Below are 23,862 nucleotides of genomic sequence, written 5' to 3'. Positions count from 1 at the left end.
AATTACTAATCCAGAACACATAACAACCTTTGTTTTATCCAAAACATTTTATTTCAGTTGCTGCTTCTTATAAAGAAATATAATATGCATGACTGTGCAGTCCAATGGGGAGTAACAGGCTGCACACTGGCTTAAGGAAACAGTGGGATCGAGAATTCGGGATTATGGGCCAAGTGGAGCATGTATGATACAGCATGTGTTTTACATTCAGTTTTACAGGGACTGATGTCAAACAATGAGCTGAGATCGACTATCAGGTTGGTGTTCCAAATTCCAAGTTTATGATTTTCCAAACTTTTACTCCTTTAGACAGTGTTCCTTTTGACTCTGTGGACTTTTGAGTCCTTGAGGCCTCTATTCCCATTGGTCTTACATTTTTGTCCCAACATCTAGTGTAGCTCGGTCTTCATAAAGCATCTGAATGTATCGGATTCAGTAAAAAAAAACAATTACCAATTTGTTTTTTTCCAATTAAAGATATTTCCTCATGCATCAGAGTTAATTAAATGATAACCTGAAATAAACTGAAGAAAATAAAACCAGCCATCCACCTTTTAATTGGTTTCTACCACATCCTCTGTTATTGCATTTTCTCAGTGATTTCTTCATTTAAGGTTTTTAACAAAGCTTCATACACATTTTTAGAATCACAGGTTGCGTGAACACACATGCACAATATCACGATATGGCAGCATTACATTTTTTTTTTTTAGGTCTCAGAGAAATTTGCTTTACATTCCAATGTCAAAAGATTAACAGAGAAATACTTTTTAGGAAAAACATACACTTCACATGATGGTGGGAACTTCCCCTTTGCATTCACTCCTAATGTCTGTGGTTTGGTTGAAAACTGTGTGTTTATCACAATTAGGCCGTGACTACTGCCAAGCCTGACAAATAAATAATGCAACCCAAACTGATATGTTGTTAATTAAATAGTGCATTAATAGAAGGAAGACTGTAAGGAAAACATTAATTAAAAGCCCAATATCAAGCAGAATATCAAACTCTTTCAATGAGCGACCTGAGAAAACCTCAACTGTTCCAACATTTCAAAAAACATTAAATGCAGAAATACTAAATGCAAGTTCAGCACAATGATATGATGAAAATGTTTGAATAAGAGGTAGTACAAGTGCTTTGGAAATGTATGAATGTACCTTTCCAATATTTCTCCTATTAAAAGAAGCTAAAGAGCCCTCTAAACATGTATTGCTTTACTAACCTGTGTGCCATAAGATCATATAGAAAAAAGAATCTGAGGGTCAATAACATTTATCACAACTGTTTGTTGAAGGAACCCTTTAACAAACAGAATAATTTAAGATACTCCCCTTTTTTACCATGTTAAATATAAGATACCGTTTCAAAATGAAATCGCTGTTTCAATCTACATTTAGTGATGTTACATAGGGGTATGAGAGGACCGCTACTAGATTTTTGTTCAGGTCCAAATATAATATTTATTGACCAGACTTCTCCTTTTGTGCTCTATAGCTAGATTATTCATCTAGAGTTAACTTCTTTTGGCACTGAAGACAAGCTGCTTTTTCAAGGAAGACTTTCATGACCAACATCACCCAAGATTCAGCAACAATTGCAAAATCCAAAGACCTGTAAAATTCTTCAAGCAGAAGAAGTGAGCTCTCTACAGCAGATCAATAGAGGTTTCAATATTTACTTTCTATTAACTTCGTTATTGAAATATCTCAATAAGTAATATATAACTAAAAGAAATAACATATCTTTTCAAATGACGGGATAATCTGTTACTAGTCATTTAGAGTTTTGTACAGCACCTCTGTATTTTAATAATAGATTATTGGCACATTTTATCTATTGATTAATCTTATTTAATTTCTAAATGAATGAACAGACCTCTCCAGACTTGCTTGACGTCAGTCCCTTCTCTCGTCTCCACTGAATTCCCTGAATCCTTCAAGTGAAAGTTTGAAATGCTTATTAGCTAAACTTCTGAAAACCTGTGAGACTACATTCAGTCATGTCTCGATTATTAAATCAATATTTACATCATATATATGGTTTCACTTAGTTGTTCTGCATGACTGTATGATGATAAGTTTATTGCCTTTAAATATTGCATTTTCATTATGTCAGGGTGAGTTGCATGGTTTTCAGGTCACAGTATGTCTGTTTGCATCAAAAGGTTATATTATGTTGTTTTTATTTTATTTTTTTCCTTTATGGTATTCATATTTTGTTAAGTGAGGGAATTCACCAAGCTATTTTTTAGTTTCAAAGCTAATGATAATTATGTTCAGTATGTGACAATTTTGATTCAATATTTCAATAAAAAAGCATTACATATGTTTCTACTGTTATAGTCAGCCATGTACTCCTACAACTTCTGGCCATTTACCACATGCTATAATTCATTGGAAATTATTTGAAGCAGCATTTTCAAAGTTTAATTCTGGAATTTTTCTAAGAGGATACTGATTTCTACAGATTGTCAAGTATCATTCATTAGCTTGTTTTTACTAACTGTTTGGTGGCTTTTGCAGTTTTTTTTTTTTTTTTTTTTTTGCATTGTAATGTTCTGCATTGATTCAATCATCCTCACCAAAAGGTGGCGACAGAAGCGTTAACAGGCACCTGTGTTTCATTTTCAAGCAAAAACGGTAATGAGGTTTATTTTAAACTGGACTCAAGACTGTTCAAATAAGGCTTAATTCTCCCTTCATGCTTATTGCAATCAGAGTTCTGCTGATTTAAATTTTTTTGCTCTATTTAGAGGTACTGCATTAAAACATGCAGTGTTATTAACCAGCTATGACAGTCTGTCAGTGAAACGATGCAAATCACTGTTGCATAACTGATCTTTCTACAACAGATATATTTTCAAAGTCAATGGCCATTTGACAAACAGCACTGCATGTTTTGTTTGTTTGTTTGTTTTTTTAACCCAAGAAATGTACTCCTTTCACAACTATTTTAGTCAAATACAAATAAGGCCATGGGCCCTTCTCAGCTTTACAGTCCAGTTCAATGAAATAAATGAATAGCACACCTACATTTGTCCCTGTGTCAAGCATTGTTAAAGAAAATATTTCATTTTTCTATCATAAGAATAAATACAGCCCACAGATATTGTGTGGGCCAAGAAACTAAAGTGCGTGAGGCTGCATGTGTGGTGCATATTAAAATGCATATATAAATTGAAATATATGCAGATATTCATTATGCCCCTCTTTTTATTCATATCTGTGTTTATGCATCAACTAAATGAGTCATGTGAATATCATCCATGGAAATGTTATGAATGAAAATCTTGTTTAATACTATGATTGCTCTGTATCATAAAAACTTAAGTATAGCATTTGTAAACACAGATGTAAATAAAAAGAGAGGGCAATGCATGATGGCTGATCCATGTTTTCATGTGCATGTGGGACTGTGTTTGGTTGCACGCTGTCATGCTTTCTTTGGTGTAGATTTGGAGCCCGACAGACCGTTCTCGGTGTTATCAATCCCTGAAGAGGTGACAAGGCACTCCTTACTGAAAAAAAATATAGAAAGAAATAGGTAAAATGAGAGGAAGATAATATAGATATAATATAGATATTACACATACTACTATTACTAACATATACATTTTTATATAAATTGTTTTAGAATTCATTTTTATTGTCATGCAATGACATGATTCATATCTGGAAAAAGGTACAAGAATTTATGCTTATGTGTAAATTCTGAAGGTTGCCAAGGACTCACTTTTTTTCCTCAATCTTTGCGAGAACGAACAGAGTGAAGTTCTTTAGCAGCATGAAGGCCATTAAAAAAGCAATGAATCCACCAACACAGGAGGCAATAATGATGGTGAGTGTGTTATCAACCACCCTTACTGAGAATAGGGTAGCCAGAGAATATAACAAAAGGGAATAAGAGAGGAGACAAAGGCATACAGAGTTATTTTGATAATGACCTTGAAGTGTGATGTTCATGTATCATTCGCTCTCTGTAACTCCCTCTCTTACCACCCTGCAACACTTACATTCCTCTACTACATATAGAGTGAAAATGGCGCTGTGATTCTTGCCCTTCTCTTTGGGGTTTTTGCCAAAGCAGGTGTAGACACCTGCATCTTCAAATGTTATATTCCAAAGCAGGATGGAGATGTTATTTCCTTTACTGGAGCCGACAAAGTTCACCCTCTCATGGTAAACTTTCACGTTATTTGCCTCCACATGATCCGTTGGAATTACAGAATCAGCCAGCTAAATGGGAAACAGAGCTGTCAGTTATTAATGTTAAACTGAGCACATGTAAAGATCAGGCTATAGACACTGGCTATAGATATGTTTTTTGTCTTTGAGACTGTCTGAAGTGCAAATTTCTATCTTAATTTACTGATAACTTCCAACTGCTCTCCTTGACTTTTAAGACTGATACTTGAAAGGACACTTAAAATGTACTGCACAGAACATGACACTGAGAAACAATGGCAGGTAAATGGAATGATTTGTAAGAACCCTTGAAGGCATACAAAACCAGCTCAAGATAAAGTAAGATTTGCTATATATATTTCCATCTAATCAATGTTAAACTTAGCAACTGTAACTCATTTCAAATTATGTTTCGAATGTTGTCTTAAGTAATTAAATCTAAATAAAAGCTAATTGTAAAGGACATTTATTAATTATATTATCCATCTTATTATGCGACAGCTTACCATATAGCCTAAATAAATAGGCTATGTTGACAGGAAATAGTAAATGAAAATACTTAGTAATTTTATCCTAAAGCGAGCAAGTCTATGTAAGCAGATCTATCTTTGATAGATTTGATATCTTTGACCTATCTTTGTAAAGGTGTATTGTTTGTAGAGATGGGAAACCGAAGCTTTCATGAAACTGTGCCGAAAAACGTTTCTTTACTCGAAGCTTTCAACACAATGCACATTAGCGTCATCTGGTGGTCGGACTTGTTTTCTCTTCCATATCGAGTCATAATATTGACCATATCTGACGAAGGATTGCGGAGGATCTTCGGAAGTCCGAGTCCATGTCATACAAGTGTGTGGAATCAATATTCTCTCTAATCTGATATAATCTCATCTAAACTACTAATTTGTGCCAGTAAAGGCTATATCTTGGTAAAATAATAGAGTAGAATAATAGAATAATTAATAATTGATGTGGGTAGCTGAAAAATGATATATTTTGGGTGAGCTGTAACTCTTATGTTCTGTTCGGGGTGTCTGAGAACCCAGTTATAAACATGAATATATATATATATACTGATAGTGCTCAAAGTGACTGAATAGTATCAATCACCCTGTATCAATCATCCCGTCACTAATTGTTTGTATTTTTAATGTACATTAGTGGAATAAGTAGGTAATCCCATGATTATTAAACAGAATATCTGTTACCTTCACCATGGTGCCATTATCATTGAACTCCCATTTGAAGTAGAGGTTAGTGATTCCAATACAGCTGGCATAGGTGCAAGGCAGAAGCACTGTGCTGCCGTTCACTGCTTCTAGAAATGGAATCTTACCAGTAGACATCTCCAGAGCATGAACACAACACACACCTGAAACAGGAAGAGAAAGCAGATGAGGATGGAGAACAGATATTATCAAAACCTGAAGAGAAAGAAGAAAATCTATCAAAGGTCATTAAGATCTATTAATGACAAACTGACATGTGCACAAACATACATATATATATATATATATATATATATATATATATATATATATATATATATATATATATATATATATATATATATATATATATATATATATATACACCGTATTTTCCAGTTATAAGTCGCACTTTTTTTCATAGTTTGGCTGGTCCCTCGACTTATAGTCAGGTGTGACTTATTTATCCAAATTAATTTGACATGAACCGAGAGAAATGAACGAAGAGAAATGAACCTATAGGAAACATTACCATCTAGAGCCGCCAGAGGGCGCTCTATGCTGTCCACTGCTCCTGTAGCCTACACTGAAGACGTAGAGCGCCCTCTCGCGGCTGTAGACGGTAATGTTTTATATTGGTTCTAAATAAATGCGACTTATAGCCCATTGAGACTTATATATGTTATTTTCCTCATCATGACGTATTTTTGGACTGATGCGACTTATACTCAGGTGCGACTCATAGTCCGAAAAATACGGTACACAACACACACATATATATATATATATATATATATATATATATATATATATATATATATATATATATATATATATATATATATATACATACAAATATATAAACACAAGGCACCCATCTATTCTCTCTTGCTTTCTCTCATAACGGTTATGTTGAAGCTCCATTTACCCACAACCTTCTAGTTATAGCCCAGAGTGATATTTACTATGCAACATAACATTTTACCTGCTACCTGCTGTATGCTTTGCTGCCAACCTTTGGAGAACCTATGTTCAATTTGAGTGGTTTGCTCAGTGATCGTTTCAGCACCCAGACATGTTCAAATAAATAAATCATGAATAAAACTTTGTGAGAGTTTATAGCATAAATAAATGTAATTATTCAAGAAAGAAACCTCTCAACAACCCTCAAACAACAAATAATTTTTCAATCATGGTTTAGAAAGAGTAATAGTAAAAAATGGGGGTAATAGTAATACTTATAATAGTAAAAACAAAACGAAATGAATAATAATAATAAAAAACAGTCTATGGACAGTTCTCTAATGGGGTTTTCTAGCATGCAGAACACAGCTGATTATGGGGTTTGAATATGTCAGCATGTAGGTTCATATAACAGCTTTCACATTTCAGATGTGCTTCTTCAGAGATACTGTTTCATGTGCATAGCATTTTTTATTCATCTATATTTAACCTTTTCTGTTCTTGGTGTTTGCGATGACTTTTTATGGTGACCTTACATGCACACCTGGGCTCTTTGACGTCAGGTATCCAGAAGTTTGCTTGGCACGCAATGTGACAGAATGAACATGTGCCGGCGTGAGAGTGCTGAGTTTACACAGCTGTGTTACTCGTCAGGAAAGGTTACATGAGCAGTGAAGAGGTCCTACAAATCAACTGTACCCTTTCATGAGAGATATTTTAAACCAGGACATGAGTGATTGTGGAAACACTGTGTACTTTAATCAACATGCTTGTCATCATGTATTCTAAGAGACATTGTGCTTCCGTTACAGAAATGTAGCTTGCTGTTTTACCCCAGAGAAACATTTATTTGCATATGAATTGATGAGGAAAAAGTCTTATGAGATCTAATTATTCTCTGTAATGTATCTTTCAAAATAATTTAGGACTGGGGTTTTCAAACTGGGTACATAACGTATTTTCCGCACTGCAACTCACATTTTTTATCTTCTGAGACTTGCTATGATTTATATTCCAAAGTGACTAATAATAGGAGATATAGGCAATAAAAAATAAACAAAAATAGGCATAAATTAGAACATTTTGATTTACTATAAAATACAGAGTTATGGTGTAAAATAAATGTAGATCGCAAACCCCAGATAGTCTGAAACTATATGATGAAAAATATTTCAAAGTGTCTTAAGCAGTTTGCCTCAAACAATCATAATTTCCAGCCATGCTCGATTCTAAAGCCTATTTAATGGTATCTTCAGCCTCTTGTCTTTCATCTCAGCTCTCTTAAATAACTCCGCTTGAATACAGATCTATGATCCTCCCCTTTACCAGCCATGAAAAAAATTTCCTTACTGTAAGTCTCATCTTGCATTAGTCCTTGGTGGTCCAGTATGTTCTCTAGAGCAGCACGGGACGTCCCGTACACAACTCCCACAAATAATTGTCTGTCACTCATTCATATTATGTCATCATAACTGACAGACAAAATTTGAACCTGCCATTTAATTATCTGTAAACTAAATTAAACTAATTATAACTCTGATCATAGTTTTCTGTGAGCGGTTGAAATATCTCAGAAATTTGAGCCACTAAACTAATGCTGACTTTAACACTTTACTCTACTGCTTCTCTGCAATGCAACATTAGGATCTGGATATCTGTGTGTCTGTGTTTAGGACATCAGAGAACTGCATATACTTGGCAAGCTCACTGCTCTTAATATGAATTTTCAATATTAATTATTAGCACAGTTAGTCCAGGACTTGGTACTAGTACATACTTTCGTAAGTTTTTCGAGCTCATTTTTGTAAATCTAAATCATAACTGAACATTACAGTTAACAACAGCATGTTTTCTATAGAAGAAGAGGAGCGTCTTACCAAAGATGAGTGTGAGCAGAAGACAGGATGCAGTTCTTTCTAAAGCCACGCCACCGCCTCCTCCTCTCAGACGTCCTCTGCTCTGTGTCTCCATCTTTCACTTCACTTTCTTCTCCCTTCTTTTTGTCACGTGCACCTGTCTATCTCAGCAGTTTAGTTCAGTTGTCAGTTTCCCAGAAGTCCTAAAGATGCTGCGTGGGGGCAGACTACTGGACACTTCTCAGCAGCTGTGCACTAGATCAATCTGTGCTTGCAGTTCCTAACATCAAACATAAGATTCCTTCTGTCAAAGGCCTGTCCAGGTCTCAAGAAACCTGGAAGCACAAGGATCTGGCTCTGTTTTTCGGTTGCCCTCGGACCTGTGAAAAGGGAAGTTTTAAACAGAAGGGTACATACAAACTCAAGTACATAAAAATAAAAACACTTTACAAAGACCTATATTAAAAAAGTGATCCCACAACTATACCCTATCTGTTATAACATCACCAAGAGAGGTCAGCTGACAGAACCCACATAGCTCAGCAAGTATATACTCACGCAAGTATATATATATATATATATATATATATATATATATATATACACACACATACACACATATATACACACATATATACATACTATAACTAGTTTTTATTATTTTTTTATTTTATTATTGTCATTACATTTATATATATATTTATATCTAACTGACATAATATTATTATTATTATATACATTAATATTTACATTTGTAAAAATTATAAAATATATATACATACACACTTGTTACTGTAAAGATGAACACACTGAACTTTTTAATAATTCCATTATTCAGCATTATGTTATACATTTCTGACTATGAAAACCCAACCAAAATGTTTGCAAATGGCACAACACAAGAGTTGAGTGTTTCTGTGTCTTGTTGAGTCAGCATGTGTGCGTGTGTGTGTGTGTGTCTGTGCCGTACCTCTGTTAAGCAGGTAAATCTGTGTGTCCTATTTGGAGAAGCAGAGGGCATCAGTCCACAGAATATGCTGCACACAAATCCGCAGTGCTATGGTCCCGATACTGCTCAGACACACACACAAACACCCTCTGACACACACACATACACGCACTCTCACGGACGCGCCTATTGAGGGACTCGCGCAATCCAGCCGGTAAAACAGAAGTGAAGAGCATTGAAGCACTGAAGGACTGAAGACAACTGCAGCTAGTCTGTTCAACAGCAGCCCTGCCTCCTCTCTCTCTCTCTCTCTCTCTCTCTCTCTCTCTCTCTCTCTCTCTGTCTCTGAAAAAATCGGCTAAAATCTGGCACATACTCAACTTTTTCCCTCCTTACTGTCTGTCTCTCCCTTCCTTCCTCTCACCCCTTCTCTGCTCCTGTCCTCTCTCCTCCTCCTCTCTCTCTCTCTGAGCAGTAAATGTGGGTTCAAGTTGTTAGGCAGTGTTATTTGGGGTCCGGAGTCTCTTCTGCATTGCAGTTTTTAGAGAGGCAACAGGGAGGACAGCTCCAGAAAGCAACATGGTGCCACAACTGCTGGGATACACATCAATTAACAATGACAGGTTGACAAGAGTGACACGCATCACTGTCCCGTACTGTGAAAGACACATAAATGAATATGAGCAGACTGTACATGTGTGTGTTCGCCTGTAAAGTGACTGCGACTCTGTGTATATGTCCCTCTCTCACACATCCATGATAAACTGGCAGAATTGAGTTTCCTATGACTCTGCATTTCTCAACCCCACCCCCTCTGGTATTGATAATAGGCTGCACCAGCAGTGTCAGGTTTTCCTGGATCAGGACAATTGTCATCTGAAACCAGAAATTCTGTACTTGGGACTCCTAATAATCTATGTAAACTAGGATGCACTGTAAATGGGTGTGAAGAGCTGCATTTGTATTAATTGGTGAATCACTGGAACAAGAAGCCATAAGCATGTTTTTTTTTTCTTATGCTAAACAGAGGACCAATGAGCAGTTATTTAAATATTGAGGAAACATCAAGCTGTCATCTGCCATATTCCAGGACCATTTGTTGTTAGGATGTCAAAAGCTTTCTACATAACTAAAAGTTTTACAAGTTATAGCTACATTTTAAAGCTGATATGCCTTTGCGGGCTAACAGTGATCATCAAGATTAAAATTACTGAGATGATTAATCAAATCAAAGAAAAGTCTTTATTGCTCATTCATAGAAACCAAATATCCATTGCTGCATGAACCTTTCAACATAATTATGAAATAGAGCAATGTAAGACGCCAGTAACATTCCGTTGCAGCTGTTTAACAATAGATTGTCAGAAATATCCAGTCATGCAATCTTTTTGGCCTCTAAATAAAGTTTTTTTGGTCACACTTTAGTTTGGGGACCAATTCTCGTGACATGACATGACATTCAGCCAAGTATGGTGACCCATACTGCATTTAACCCATCCAAAGTGCACATACACAGCAGTGAACACACACACAAACACACACACACACACACACACTGTGAACACACACCCAAAGCAGTGGGCAGCCATTTATGCTTCGGCGCCCAGAGAGCAGTTGGGGGTTCAGTGCCCTGCTCAATGGCACCTAAGTCGTGATATTGCCGGCCCAAGACTCGAACCCACAACCCTAGGGTTAGGAATCATACTCTCTAACCACTAGGCCACAACTTCCCAAATAATGCATTGGGCCACCACACACCATTATATATGACATTGTAATGAAAACTGGTCCCATATTACCAAAAATGTTACCAAAAATATTATTTGCAAATACATATTCACAATTTAGTGGGGACATTTTAAACTTGCATTCTTGTATTATTTATTTATTACTTTTATTTATTTATAGCTACAAATATTATTTCCAATAATTAGATTTGAATAAATCCAGGTCTTTCTTTTTATTTCATTAAATCCTTTATTGCAGTAATAATTTGTTTTTGTTTTTTTTTGGGGGGGGGGGGGGGGGTGGCTTGGTAGTTGCATGTAATTAAACATTACTAACTGTTATTACTACATTAAATACATGTACAATGTGTAACAGGGTCAGAAAGTGTTACCACATTTTTTAAATTACATTTTTGGTCACACTTTATAAACTATAGTTTGAGGAACAATTCTCACAATTAACTAACTCCTAATTTGCTTCTTATTGATAGTTAGTAGGCAGTTGTTAAATTCTGTTCAATTTATGGGTTAGGAGTAGGATTAAGTGATCTGAAATATGCTCATGCAGAATAAGACTTAATAAGTTAATTAATATGTGCTTTGTAAGTAATAATAATATTACATAATAATATTACAATATAATAATATACTAGCTAATATGCAACTACTAGTAAGAAGTGAAAATTTGTCCCTAAAGTAAAGTTTCTCAATTTTTTTAAATGTGTGATGGAAGTTTGAAAAACAGAAATGCAAAATTAATAGTTAAAGGCGCACTCTCTTGCTTAAATTTATGATAATGTTGATGGAAAATTCTATATATAGTTTTAACAAATTTTAAACACCCCTTTGCTCTAATTTCAAATGTGCATGCTGCAAATATGGAAGTCATTTCAAACTATGACAAATAAAATATTCCAAAATACCTAATGTATTTTCTTAAATAAAACGAGCTTATAAAACAAAACAATTCATTATAAAAGAAAAAAGAAAAAAAAAAGTACGTTTTCATCTCAGGTCACATCAAGTGTCCATTTATACAGTGTCGACAAGGCGTCTAAACTATCCATGCTGAAAACATCAGTGTAAGTGTGTGTGTGGGATGATGGCTGCAGTTTGGAGTTCTAAGCGCTGTTTTAAGGTTGCTCTGCAGTGCTGTACTGCAATGAATGTTGTGAGGGTTTTTTCTGCTTTTCTGGACCAGTTCCCACCAATGCTGCATTTCTTTCTCATCAGACACACACACACACACTCAGAGGTGTCCTCTGCTGGTGCAGCAAAAGAGTCTGGCAGGGGACGAGCTTCATTCAGCACTCTTTGGTATACTGCAGTGAGTGAGCAAACACACACACAGACACACACACACACACACACACACACACGTATGTACAGGAAGTCAGGTTCTCTATTTGGTTGGAACAATTGAAAATCTATAAATTCAATAACTCCTTTTAAGTCTAGGACTTAGAAGTCCCTCAGCTCACACACAAACACGTTTATTTAGCTATCTAAATGGGGTCATTCCATAGGCGTAATGGTATTTATATACAGTACAGACTGTATATTCTATAGCCATACACCAACCCTACACCTAACCCTACCCCTTACAGAAAACTTTCTGCATTTTTACAATAATAAAAAAAACTTTGTTTTACAAATGAGGACATCCCCAAAGGGAGGTTTTTGGAGATTTTGTCAGATTTAGCTTACTTTTGGGTACAGTATATGGTAGGTACACACTGTGATATGCTGTCTTGTCTCTCTGTCTCTTAAACACATGCTTTTAAACTATATCCTCTCAGTGTGCAAAGTTTTGCTATAATAATAAACAAATTTAGGTTCTGATTAAAGTCATGTTTAACAAAAAAGCCTGTGCAAAGTTGGTCCATTTGAGCGAGGAGGATCTTGGGCTGCCCACTGCTCCGGGTGTGTGTTCACGGTGTGTGTGTGTGTGTGTTCACTGCTGTGCACTTTGGATGGGTTAAATGCGGAGCACAAATTCTGAGTATGGGTCACCATACTTGGCTCTATGTCACGTCACTTTTTAACTAATGTTATCACTATTTTATGACTTTACAGCCACCAGAGGGTGCTTTTTCATACATACAATATTTATTCACCCACAATGTTTATCTAAAAAAATTAAATAAATCAGATATAATGTTCAATTTTTGTTTGTGTTTTAATAATCATAAAATCTGTCATATTTATGGCTTTTGAAACTAGCTTTACCATGCTAAAATTTCAAAGAGAACACAACATTCACAACAACAAAATGTATTTTTTATTTAATTTAAAAATGTGTAAAGTACAAGAAAAAAAAAACTCTAAACATTTGAAAAATCTAATAAAACTAATTTATAAAAAAATATATATATTTGATATATTTGAACAGACATGCACAGTATGTTTGTTTGAAACTAGGATTAAAAAATCAATTTACTCATTTAAAAATATATATTTTTTAATAGCAAAATCCATGCAGCATTGATGAACAGAGAATCCCAGAACACTGAAGATTTTAGATGGGCAGTACAAAAAACTATTAAGGTCCAGGTACTACATTTGTTTAATTTTTCATTTTTTCATGAAGTTTCTCTTTGATCCATCCATTCTATCTTTACTGACAAAATTTGTTACTGGTTTTAGAATTTATATTGCTTCCTTAAATTGATTTTTTTTTTATTTTTTTTTATTATAATTATTATTTATTACATTTTTTTGCTGCACAGATTTACTGTATGTGACAGAAACTGTGGTAAAGTAGTGCAACAGACAAACACAATGAAGAATGACAAAAATTCTCAATCATAATAATTGGCAGCAACAGTTAATGAAGTCAGAGTTTAAACACATAAACAATTCATATCTCATCTTTTTAGGAATACAAAAGATAGATATCAAAATATGAGATTTGACCTCACGTTAAGTATTCATACATAAATCAAAAATTAAAAAAGGTTATGATAACTAAAAACATATATCTGTAAAAATAAGAGTAGAAGAACGTAAGCTTCTACGATCAATTTGCCATCTAGATATTGTTATTTCATATAATTAGAAACTCCTGTGTTGAAATATGTTATCACTAGTAGGTACAGATTGGTTAGCCCAGACAGCAACTAACAGCACAGACTCACTCAAAGCACCTGATCCTCTGATCTGTGGTCCTCCATCTCAACTAACATATCATCATCCTGTCTCCGGAAAACCCGCACAACAGTAAAAATGATGAGGATCAGGAGAACAACGCCAATGGATCCACCCACAGCTATTGCCAGAATTCCAATTTCAGAGAATGAAACTAGAAGAAAACAGAAAGTATTCTTAATGCTCAGCTGCCTTATTGAATGTTTATTTTATTCAGATTATTTTAAAATGTATGTTCTTATTAACATTATCATTATTTTTATTACCTGTCCTGGTATCTTGTTTTATTTATTTTTCCTGTCACCGCTTTCATTGACTGGGTAGTAACTGATTACATGAAATTTGGATTACACACACACACACACACACACGTACATATACCAAAAAGAAAACAAGTAGGTAGAATTGAATAAGAATGAATGAATAGAGAAAGCTTTTTTTTCTCAATCTTTTTTTTAATCAATATGGTCAAATATTATCCCATTTAAACCAATTTGATAAACAAGTCAGGACAAAAGTTATCTAAAAGGAATCCAAAATGTGTATGATTATATTACCTAAAATGTGTAATGTAATGGATTACATACTAACTAGAAATTTTGTCATGTAATTTGGAATCAGTAACAGACTACAATTTTCAAGTAATCTACCCAGCTCTGTCCATTAAGTACATTCAATCGAAATAAAGAAGGAAATCTGTTCAAATAACAGAATGTGAAGCTTTATAAGAGTATGGCCAGTAAATCGAATATCGCTCATTACTGTTACTCTTACACTCTTGTTGTCTGTACCATAACTCTCTCAGAGAAGACTGTCTGCTATTCTAGCCTTGTTGATTACATAGTTCTGTCCTTCTGCTGCTGGGATCAAAGAGAGAACACAATATCCTGCTCATACTAGCTTCACCTTCACTGCCACACAGGTTTGGAAGGGTGAGTAAATGATTTTTCAAGCTCATTTTTCAAACAAGTGGCACAGCATCAACTCTTACCTTTTTCAACAACTCTGAGGCTGATCTCACCTATAAAGCCCTGGATGTCGGGTGGATTTTTGACTTGGCAGCTGTAGGTACCATTAAATCTGAACTGCACATTCTGCAGCGTGATGGATGCATCACCCTTCATTATATCACCAGACCATACAGCATGGCCCTTAAACATGCCTATTTCCGGTGGAAATGCACTTTTCTGGTAGTGAAAAATCTAGGACAGAATAATAGAAAGAGTTGTTAAAATGGAAAGTTAAATAGGAAGGAAGGACTATGTCCCACTGAAATGAGGTTGGAAAAAAAAGTGAAAGAAGGAAATAATAAAAAGAAAAGCGGCAGAAGGAAAATTGTATTGTAGACATCTGAACAGCCTTTGAAGAGGGCATTTTCTGAACTCAGCCTCATTTCACCCGGTAGTAAATAAAGATTTTCATTCACATTAACCTTCACAACCATTCAGTCTCACCAATTCTCCTGTCATCTTTCCAAGTGGTCGGAAGCTCCAGGATACAGAGACTTTTTCTTCGGAGAGAGGATGTGTCGATTTAAATATACATTTGAGCCGTACATCTGTCCCATTGACTGCCTCCAACTCCGAGGACGTAAGCAACTCCATTCCCTCCACATGATGTACACCTGATAGCCATGGGTTAACATGTTCATATAAGAGCTCATTCCAACAACATTTACATTTCCTCACCCTAAACTCAGCACTAAAAATGTACATTCTATGGCCTTGTAGCAAACACTGAAAGAGAAAACCATACCACAAACTTCAAGACAGATATATAGATACTTGTCATAGACACGTTCATGTCATAACTCTCTTATCAGACCTAATCTAATTTAAAATCCATTATCAGATTGGTACAATCAGATGTTACAAAATAAAACCTCTCACATGAAAATCAGATAAACATTAAGTTGTTTCTTTTATTAATACCGTGTACTGAAATGTAAAAACAGGCATGACAATACCTGTATCTAAATATTACATTCTCTATTTTGCATGTCATATCTTGACAATCATGTTAAGTCCCAATCTTTACACACTGAATAGGTAATAGTCAGTGTAATCTTAAGGGTTTTAAGCAGCCAGTCCTTCCAGCTAACAATTAGCCACAACAATCTGAACCATCAAAACATTTTTACAGCATCACGTTTGCAATGATTACTCAGCTCATACAACATTATTCATTCACAAGGGACTATTGCTGCACTGAGATGTTCTGCACAAACTACCCTGAACTATTTATTAGGCATTAAATTAAAGCTGTGATGGGTCCTGCTGTGATCAGTGTGTTTAACTCTGCTTAAACTGAGACTGCAGTCATTCCAGCCATTAAATATGTTTCACTAGATCTCTCAACTCAGTACTAGACCTACTTAGACTATTTGCAAATAATACGTTTATATATTTTGAGTAGTAGACTATATTTTTGTTTACTTCATTTTAGATTTTATTTTTTATTAAAAAATACATTCCAATGTTTTTTTTTTCTGCCTATACTGTTAATGTTTCTTACTGCACCTGGCTGCTATCCGCTCCAAGCCTCTGTAATTCCTGCATTAACCCCCTGAGGATCAATCTAATCTCATATAATCTTGTTTTATGAACGGCAGCGCAGTGTAAATCGGATAAGTAGGCCTACCACAGAATAACACTACTATTAAGTAGTGGTTAAACCATAGGTATAAGGTATAATGTGACATGTGACCACAGAAGTCTCAAACAGATTCTTTGAAATAAATATTTAAAAGTTAATCAAACATTTTAATTATTTGCCAGCCGTCATAAAACTCCGAAAAGAAGAAGAAACGTTTTAGATTTATTCCGAAATCCAAGGTGGACCCATGTAGAAACTTACCTGGCAAGACAAGCGCACCCAGTGCAGGAAAGAGGTACATCCAGACCCGAGACATAGGAAAAATACTGGAGGATGATAGGAGCCTACTCTTATCTATATATCTAAACACTTACTGTATTTATACTCAGTATCTAAATATTAGTTATACCTCGGCACTCCTGAGGACAGCGGCTATGCTAAACCACTCACACTGCTTGCTCTTCACCGTGAGTGGAAAGAGGAGGAGATTTAAAAGGAGTTAACAAAAACCGGTCAGGACACGGTACTTCTGCACATCAGATTCCCTCAAGCTATCTGCTCTCTTATAGGTATCCATTGCATGCCACTACATGTTTCTCATAAGCAGTGTAGCAACAACACAGGGATTTGGATGTTCGTTTCATTCGTTCTTCCCTCCCGCTATAACAAAGGTTACACAACCTTGTCGGTTATATTCTTAAACAAAACTAAAACTAAAATATTTTTTCTAACTCTACTTGTACTGGAAAAGCGTAATCACAGAAAGCACACTGTCAGTGTTACTTTTATCTTACTTTTTTCTCGGCTGCCATCTTGTGGAATATTGAAAAATCGCAGCCGCAGCTTTCAGGTTCTAGTGACGTCATTAATTAAACGATCCTCTGGACCACAAAACCCACAAGTAGCAAAGTATAGCTATTTGTAGCAATAACCAATATGTTGTTTATTTATTAGACAATATATTCACTGTTTTTGTTATTTTCTAAAAACGAAATCATTCCAAACACAGCCAGTGTTTTGCGTCTCTGAGCAACATGAAAGTGTTTTTCGTTCCTAAATGAATCAACCGTTTCAATTAATCGGTTCAATCGCAATGACTCTCTTATTAACAGTGATTCGCTGCAACCTACTGGCTGTTTTAATTATACATTTAAGGTACCTTTTAATTTTTAAAATAATTTCAAACATCAGTTTTCAATGATTTATCTGTAAAAAATCAAAACATTAATTATTAATTTGTAACTGCAGGTTGAAGTATTTCATGTCCCACAGAGCTGCATTATAATTCAGATGTTTTTACACACTCTTTATAAACTGTGTGTAAAAACATCTAAATAACACTTCAGATGCAGCTTCTGTTTTCTCTGCATTGCAAAGATCAGTTTTGTGGATACTGATTGCATTTGCTTGGTAACAGCCCAAATGCAAGTATTTGACCTAAAAGATGGTTCACACTTTTAGAAATAAATTGTGTAAATGTAAAAATAAGAGTCAGCTGTCAATCAGCACAATAACACTCAGCAAAATAGTCTAATTATCATTATCGATAAAATCCCAGAGATCACAGAGATATAACTTTTTGTAATCATTGCAAACCCTTAATTTTTTATCTTTATTTTGATGTGCCACCCCAAGATTTACTGTACGTGGCCTCAATTGGCCACCCCTGTAAGGACGCACTGTGTACAACCATAGCCTACCTCAAGGTGGTCATTTTTTTAACTGGACTAGAAGAACTTTTACTTGGGCTAAAAGTATGAACTGAATGATAAACAGTCGGTCAGACTGCAGGCATGTATTGAGTACAAAATTGTGTAGCCTACGTTTTAATTATATCCATTTTATTATATTTTTATTATATCACAATTAAAAAGCATTAGAAATCCACGTATCAAATATGATATAGGCTACGGCTTCATAGGTTTAGCACAGTTAATTTCTTGTATGTCGAACTATTGTAAACAGGCTGAATGAAATATAAGCAGGACCCTCTGTGATACCGCTTATAACTGTTTTGCCTTCACGAGGCGGCCGATGACGATAGCTGGAGGCGGAAGTGAGGCTTCCAGAAAGTGCGAGGGCGGTTGCGCAGGGAAGTGGGGAGGTGGTTGGCTGGATGCTATTCGGTTTACATAACCCAAACATTTACCGTGATTTTTTGAAAATACCTCACACTATATACCCTCATAATTGTTACCTCCAACGTTATTGTTACTGTGTAGCCTGAGTCGGCTAAGGTTGCATTGCTTTCTACCGGAGAGCTAGAAAAAGCAAAGTCGAGGTGCGCGGCTGCAGAAACACTCATCTGCATCTTCCACCGGACAGTCAGTCGACTGCGGTGCTGCTGTACGTGACTGAGGGAGCCCTGCCCTACTCTGCTGCACACCAGCAATTCACTCACTGCAGACTGGATTTGCAAACACTGTAGCCAGGTTAGTCAAAAGGAAACATGCGTAGAGATGGACGTGATGTGCGGGAATGTGGTCTCCTTTTGTCCCCCGGCTGTTGATTCATTCTTCTTTGTTATGCCATCCGATAAACAATACTGTAACCGTCCCTGAGAATAGCAGTCATTAAAGAACAGTATGAAGCGTTAATCTTTACTGCACAGCCTCTGCTCTGTGTTGGCTTCATCCGGGGTCCATCATCACCATCCTCCTCCTCCTCCTCATCCTCACAATACTAAAAGCTAAACACAGGCGCTCTTTGTGCGGCGTAACTAGCGTTTATGTATCCGGAATTATATGTGCGCCCTTTCAATTAATTATATTTTCCTATTGACAGTTGAATTACTAAATTTCCACTCACTACAGTGTTAACTAGTCAACCATTGCTGTTCACTTCCATTACGTCAACGCGTCCGCTCATTAGTAGTGTTGTGTTTGTGTGCAGACTCAGAATGAGCGCTGAGGAGAATCCCGCTGCTGAACCTGCGCCTGTCATCGACGTGCAGGGAGACGGACGCTGGATGTCACAGGTGTGCACCATTGAGGAACACTGTAGAAGCATGTGCTTCAAACAGCTCAGAGTTGTGCAAATCTTTTCCTATTTTTTAACACCTCGCTCCTATTAAGGATTAGAGTTTAACATGCTTGGATCTGTCCTATATTTTGCAGCATAACCGGTTTGTGCAGGAGTGCAAGGATGCAGAGCCTGATGTTCTGTTTGTGGGGGACTCAATGGTGCAGCTAATGCAGCAGCATGAGGTAATTTTTATTTCGTTAACGAGTCAGCCCATGTAAGGAGAGCCATGTATGTCCATAAGATTTCGATTACAATTCCTTTTATTTATTTAGTAAGAAGACACTTTTATCCAAATATATATCAGAATAATTCTAAGGGAAGCAGTGAATTCTGCAATTCAGGTGGTTTGCAAGCTTAAGCATAAATTTTTTTTATTACAAATGTATTATAAATATTAGTGTATCATATGAAACTGGTGTATTTTAAAACGTATTTGAATGTATTTATAAGTATTGTACATGTATTATATATTATAGCCAATATATTACATTTGAAATGATACTAACAAAACTTTGCCCTAATAATTTAGATTTTTATTTCATTTTAATGACGTATTACCCAGCTCTCAGGAATACTTTATTCTCATCAGTCTTTCATGGCATTCAGTGGTCAAACACTTTTAAATAATGTAAATGTAAATCGAATATATAGAATTGTAGTAATGGCACTTAAGCAAGTTTTATCATTCCAAAATGAACAAGCCATGACTCTTTTTACTTACACTTTGGTAAATGTGCACCTGATATGCTTTATGTCTGTTGTAGGTTATTATTAATAATAATCAGCATTTAATTTGCTTTTCTATAAATGAACATATTTGGTTTACATTAGTTCCAGTTGGTTTATAATTCTTACTGGTGCTGGTCTCAGGTGTGGAGGGAACTGTTTTCACCTCTCCATGCTCTGAACTTTGGGGTTAGTGGAGACACAACCTGTAATGTGCTGTGGAGACTACAGAATGGAGAACTGGATAACATCAGACCCAAAGTGAGGAAGCGTTTCTTCTTTATTTGTTCACACAGCTTTAACAATATTTCTTATGAAATAAAATGTGTGTTCAATGCTGGAATAGCATTATTATTATTTGTTTTTCCACAGGTGGTGGTTTTATGGGTTGGGACAAATAATCATGAGCACACTGCGGATCAAGTTGCAGGAGGAATATTGGCCATTGCACAGTTACTTCTGTCTCGTCTCCCCAAGGCCAAAATTATTGTTTTGGTGAGTTACCTAAATCAATATGTCTAAATATTGATCATGTGAGATTTGTAGTGTTCGGATTAATGCGTAAACAGAATATTTTAAGTGGTTCAGTTTTTTGTTCTACGCTGATCAGTTGTAATTCCTGTCATTTAGGGCCTGTTGCCAAGGGGAGAGTTTCCTAACCCTCTGAGAGAGAAAAATGCAGCAGTGAATAATCTACTTCGCGCATCTCTTCCTCGACTCGGCCCTGTTCAGTTTATTGATGTGGGAGGTAATTTTGTCCACTCAGATGGGACTATTTCTTCTCGAGACATGTTCGACTTCCTGCATCTGTCCGCCGGTGCATACAGGACCATGTCAACAACTCTTCATGAGCTGCTGCTTCAACTGTTGGAGGAAACGCCCCAGGAGAGGCGAGCTTCACTGGTCTAGGAAGGGGCACCATATTAGTCAATCACTGAAGAGGCATGGTTAAGACATGTTGGCTATTCAAAATGTACCTAAAATACTTTATTTAGCAAGACAAAGAAAAGTACAAAAAGAACAACTAACAAAAGTGGATGTAGGACAGTTGTCAATTTTATATAACCAGTATAAAATGTGTATATGTATCTAAGATGCATAATAGTCAACAGTAAGAGAATGAAGACTAGATGAGAAATATTTGTGACAAGAAATAGTTTTTCTTTGGACATGTTGCTTTGCGGTGGGAGCAGAGTCTCTTCAAAATCCCATTGTCAACCTTTAATAGTAGCACTTTCTCTGCCAGCTTCTCTGTGCCTTCATATATGCACTCAGTCACACTCACAGTGTTATGATGACAGCAAAATGATTCAGACACACAAGAGAAATCATGCCTTTGAAAGTATGTCTTGCTCCCCATTACAAGTTCTTTGGCACAGAGGCATCTGAAACCTCATCTTTCTCTTTTGCCCTTTCATATTCCCAATAACACAAATATGATAGAGGAAGTCTGGAGTGAAAACAATCAAACCATGTCATACCTTGTGTGTGAGAGTTTGAGTTTGACAAAGCTCCTCTTCTTAAGCACCTAATGCACGGCCATGAGGTTTTCAGTGTTAATATTTATCTCACTTGCATCCGTTTTTGTGTATGTGTCCATGTGCTCAATAAAGAATTATGTAAAGAGTTAAGTGTGAGAGATAGTGGGCAAAAAGTGATATATAAAGTTGTGTATGTGTGTGTGTATGTGCGTCTATGTGTATATAACTATAATCTGTTAATATTAATGCACAGTACTCTGTGAAAAGTGCTTACATAGCTGGTGCTGGTGTATGTGAATGTTTTTGTGTTTGAGTGTAAGAGATCAACCATCTATAACTATTTGGCCCTCAAAGCGTGCACAATTACTGCGGCACAACTGCCACTTGCTTCAGATCCAAGCATTCCAATAAATCAGCAGGGATCGAACCTCATATGTGTATTTATTTTATTTTTATCACATGCTGTTAATATGCAATGTTTATATCGGGTTCTTTGTACAGCATTATTATTAACTATGCTTACATAATGCTTTCAAAAATGATCAAGAGCTTCTATATCTACAGTTAGTTATTTTAAAACAGTCTGCTTGAATATTCATTGATCAGTCCTTTTTCAAATGCAAGAATATTAGATAATAGTGCATTGTAAATCAAGACATGGGAGTATCATCTTACTGGAGGCAAATATATTTTGTACCATTCATGGTTTTTGAGACTTGTACTCCGAGTCTGCTTCAGAAAATAAATAGTAAAACTCATTAAGCCTGTAGAGGGAGACATAACACTGTTTAAATGACCTACTGCGGAATCATGCAGATGTTTTGAAATTATTCATTAAGAAATGTAATACGCCACCAACATGGAAACTTCTAAGAGGTGAACAAACCGCCATTATAATGTACAACATGTACTGACTGGGTTCTCTACCCCCAAAAAGATGATTTTCCTCTGTAAGTTGATAGCACAAGAAAATAAACCTTGTACCGATTTGAAAACATCGAGTGGGCCTATCATCACCACCATCCTGGTTGCATGAGTAGATAGGTTACTGCTGATGATGACAAGCGTGGAGTTCTGTTCTGATGACACACTTGATACTTGGATAATCTCATCCTCTGTATATTAGCGTGTAGTGCTCAGAAGCCAATGTGCCTCTGTTTGACTGCACATTTGAGACGACGACTGTAGTTTATTGGCAAGTTAAAAATATATGTTACGTTGTTTCACAACAGAGGCTCATTGGAAATCAAAATGCTACTCAGCATAAGCCAATCAAGAGATTTTGCTTGAGAATGGGATAGTTGAGCAAATCAAGGGACAAAGATAACTAGTTGAACAATGACCTCTGACTAGTTATGTCTTTGTTTGGTTAGCAGTTGATAAAGTAGCATTTCGAGCAGAAGGAGGTGGAGATCAAGGTTTGCTACACGTTGCTAAATGTTTTGAGATAACTTCACAGTCTTGTCATAGTTTCACGATTACCGGTTTATGACAGCGAGATGTAATCACATGAATGCATTATATTCAATAACGAACTGCTTTTGTTCCGTCTTGCTTTAACTGCTGAATTTCAGAGCTTAGATTTACATTAGATAATTTAGTTTCTGGCTTCGAATGCTGAATTCTGTCAATGAATTTTGATTTACTAAATACATATTTGTCCCAAGAAACACTGTTTAGATGCAGTTAAGCATTTCATAAAATTGATATGCTGTTGCATTTCAAGATTTAACTAATGTAATTTAAATCATATCTGAAAAATGCCAGTTAAAATATTTTCTCAGGCAGAAATAATGTCACTGAATGTTTACAAATAATTCCAGTTTGTGAGACTGACAGAGAATGTGTATTGATGTATCTGCAAATATCTTAAAGGCATCACTTATCTCTTCACCTTTGAACCTCTGATGTGTAAGAGGACAGGGTTCCAACTCCACATGCACTGTTTCTGCCCTATATAAGACCTTTGCCTCTGCTGTCCGTCCTCGCACATTCAGAG

At 35.9% G+C, this 23,862-nt stretch overlaps 4 protein-coding genes across 5 annotated transcripts in view; 1 reads left to right on the top strand and 3 right to left on the bottom strand.

Annotated features, from left to right (window-relative positions):
• Nucleotides 1-28: 28 nt before the first annotated feature.
• On the bottom strand, nt 29-9,968 carry LOC127958898 (sodium channel subunit beta-4). Its single transcript, XM_052557943.1, has 6 exons — nt 9,185-9,968; nt 8,236-8,594; nt 5,396-5,559; nt 4,016-4,238; nt 3,736-3,865; nt 29-3,520 (listed from the first exon to the last, which is right to left on the bottom strand). Exons 2-6 carry the CDS (start codon nt 8,327-8,329, stop codon nt 3,436-3,438), a joined length of 696 nt encoding a protein of 231 aa, XP_052413903.1. The 5' UTR covers nt 8,330-8,594; nt 9,185-9,968; the 3' UTR covers nt 29-3,435.
• A 3,180-nt stretch (nt 9,969-13,148) lies between these two features.
• LOC127957256 (myelin protein zero-like protein 2) lies at nt 13,149-17,385 on the bottom strand. 2 transcript variants are annotated; one of them, XM_052555710.1, is made up of 5 exons: nt 16,894-17,383; nt 15,492-15,661; nt 15,029-15,239; nt 14,304-14,364; nt 14,027-14,191 (listed from the first exon to the last, which is right to left on the bottom strand). In XM_052555710.1, exons 1-5 carry the CDS (start codon nt 16,946-16,948, stop codon nt 14,179-14,181), a joined length of 510 nt encoding a protein of 169 aa, XP_052411670.1. In that variant the 5' UTR covers nt 16,949-17,383; the 3' UTR covers nt 14,027-14,178. The 2 variants fall into 2 exon arrangements, with proteins under 2 accessions (XP_052411669.1, XP_052411670.1); XM_052555709.1 differs by lacking the exon at nt 14,304-14,364 and having other exon boundaries at nt 13,149-14,191; nt 16,894-17,385.
• Nucleotides 17,386-18,697: 1,312 nt separating this feature from the next.
• On the top strand, nt 18,698-22,295 carry LOC127957123 (platelet-activating factor acetylhydrolase IB subunit alpha2). Its single transcript, XM_052555511.1, has 6 exons — nt 18,698-19,064; nt 19,525-19,609; nt 19,749-19,838; nt 20,527-20,643; nt 20,755-20,877; nt 21,013-22,295. Exons 2-6 carry the CDS (start codon nt 19,532-19,534, stop codon nt 21,289-21,291), a joined length of 687 nt encoding a protein of 228 aa, XP_052411471.1. The 5' UTR covers nt 18,698-19,064; nt 19,525-19,531; the 3' UTR covers nt 21,292-22,295.
• Nucleotides 22,296-22,563: 268 nt separating this feature from the next.
• The window catches only part of LOC127958189 (retinal guanylyl cyclase 2-like), a 6,634-nt gene continuing 5,335 nt past the window's right edge, over nt 22,564-23,862 (bottom strand). Inside the window, exon 3 of the mRNA XM_052556984.1 lies at nt 22,564-22,595. Within this exon, the coding sequence (XP_052412944.1) occupies nt 22,564-22,595 (32 nt within the window). The remainder of the gene's footprint in view (nt 22,596-23,862) is intronic.

Source organism: Carassius gibelio, chromosome B5, assembly GCF_023724105.1.
Source record: "Carassius gibelio isolate Cgi1373 ecotype wild population from Czech Republic chromosome B5, carGib1.2-hapl.c, whole genome shotgun sequence".
Classification (NCBI taxonomy): domain Eukaryota; kingdom Metazoa; phylum Chordata; class Actinopteri; order Cypriniformes; family Cyprinidae; genus Carassius; species Carassius gibelio.
Note: the sequence above shows the minus strand (reverse complement) of the source record. Positions and strands in the feature narration are given on the sequence as shown.

Coding starts and splice junctions, on each gene's coding strand:
- LOC127958898 (XM_052557943.1), bottom strand. CDS start 8,329: ATGGAGACACAGAGCAGAGGACGTCTGAGAGGAGGAGGCGGTGGCGTG. Junction 5,560..8,235: donor TCTGCTCACACTCATCTTTG/GTAAGACGCTCC, acceptor TTCCTGTTTCAG/GTGTGTGTTGTGTTCATGCT. Junction 3,521..3,735: donor GCAAAGATTGAGGAAAAAAA/GTGAGTCCTTGG, acceptor ATTTTTTTTCAG/TAAGGAGTGCCTTGTCACCT.
- LOC127957256 (XM_052555709.1), bottom strand. CDS start 16,948: ATGTCTCGGGTCTGGATGTACCTCTTTCCTGCACTGGGTGCGCTTGTC. Junction 15,662..16,893: donor GGGTGCGCTTGTCTTGCCAG/GTAAGTTTCTAC, acceptor CATGGCTATCAG/GTGTACATCATGTGGAGGGA. Junction 14,192..15,028: donor CCTCAGAGTTGTTGAAAAAG/GTAAGAGTTGAT, acceptor GTTTTCTTCTAG/TTTCATTCTCTGAAATTGGA.
- LOC127957123 (XM_052555511.1), top strand. CDS start 19,532: ATGAGCGCTGAGGAGAATCCCGCTGCTGAACCTGCGCCTGTCATCGAC. Junction 19,839..20,526: donor AGCTAATGCAGCAGCATGAG/GTAATTTTTATT, acceptor TGCTGGTCTCAG/GTGTGGAGGGAACTGTTTTC. Junction 20,878..21,012: donor AGGCCAAAATTATTGTTTTG/GTGAGTTACCTA, acceptor CCTGTCATTTAG/GGCCTGTTGCCAAGGGGAGA.